At 37.8% G+C, this 1,210-nt stretch overlaps 1 protein-coding gene across 1 annotated transcript in view; it reads left to right on the top strand.

Moving 5' to 3' along the window:
- The first annotated feature begins 597 nt into the window (after positions 1-597).
- LOC106534235 (transmembrane protein 237B) overlaps positions 598-1,210 on the top strand; it is a 9,725-nt gene continuing 9,112 nt past the window's right edge. The window contains exons 1-2 of the mRNA XM_014030810.1: positions 598-776; positions 914-949. Coding sequence (XP_013886264.1) covers positions 756-776; positions 914-949 — 57 coding nt within the window. The 5' untranslated portion in view covers positions 598-755. The remainder of the gene's footprint in view (positions 777-913; positions 950-1,210) is intronic.

The raw sequence follows: 1,210 nt of genomic DNA, 5'->3' as shown, positions 1-1,210 counted from the left end.
CCAATACTGCCCCTGCTGTATCTACTCAGTACTGCACCATAGTTTAATAATATTTAATCTCAATACTTCAGTGTTTGCAATACTAATATGATTGTGTTTTGATATTTTACTAAAATATTGTCCTAATATTGCTTTATTGTTGTAATGTTTTTCAAATTAGTGACAACCATTACATTGGCAATGTGGCCACTTTCTGCACACACACACAAACCAAACCCTGGCCTCGTCCTCTACCACAGCTCCAATGGTCTCATGGTTAGTGCCGTGGGCTTTCATGTGGGAGATTACGGTTTGAAATCCAGCAGCAGCAACTTTAACAGAAAATCTCTACAAACTTCATATTGTCACACAATTACCCTTATTACAAACACCTGATGACATGACAAGCACAGGCTGGTATAGAAAACACATTTGAACTTGGTCACATTTCATTCTGCAAGTCCACTGTTGCAGGCAAAGCCATGCTGTAATGACATGCTACATGGCAATGCACACTTGTTTTTACATCGTAAAAACCCATGTCTGGTTCTTACTAGTCTTTAGTAGTCTCTTATTTTTTACTTCGAAACGGGACTTTTATTTTGAAGCGTACCAGTGTTGTGTTTCCGTACATCCGGGTAGCGGGCGTTGCGTTCAAAGAAAATAAAAAAACATGGGGGGATTTAAACACCTTATGTAGTTCAAACTCGACTTATGCTTATAGAAATGTGACTAGACAAATAAGTAATTTTAATGTTTTGATAAAAAGTCGTAAAATGGACACGGGAGACCCAAATGTAAGTAACTTCACCAGGAAACCGCTAGCTAAACACACTTAACTGTTCTCCAGCATTAGCTTGCTAGTTTGAGTTATATCGGTAAATAAAAGTAGTTGTGTTAACTCCTCGTTTTTTCCCTCTTTTTAAATGTTCAGAGAACGAAGGTCAGGGAGCTGCCTCCCCTTCCCCAGGTCAGTAAATCACGTTAAACACAAGTTATTTTTATATTTGTTATAATTCAATATAAGCCATTTCCCCACGTTGTACAGTCTAAACCAGTGTTTCCCAAAGTTGGGGTCGGGACCCAAAGTGGGGTCCCGAAACATCAAGATGGGGTCCTGAAAAGATTTTCTGAATTAATTACATTTTTACCTTAGTTGTTACTAAGGAGTGAGGTTAGTGTATTTAAAATGGATAAATGTAGTATAAAAATATTGTTACTATGCCCATGT

Source organism: Austrofundulus limnaeus, unplaced genomic scaffold (genome assembly GCF_001266775.1).
Source record: "Austrofundulus limnaeus strain Quisiro unplaced genomic scaffold, Austrofundulus_limnaeus-1.0 Scaffold1120, whole genome shotgun sequence".
Lineage (NCBI taxonomy): Eukaryota > Metazoa > Chordata > Actinopteri > Cyprinodontiformes > Rivulidae > Austrofundulus > Austrofundulus limnaeus.
This window is presented reverse-complemented; position numbering and strand designations above follow the sequence as displayed.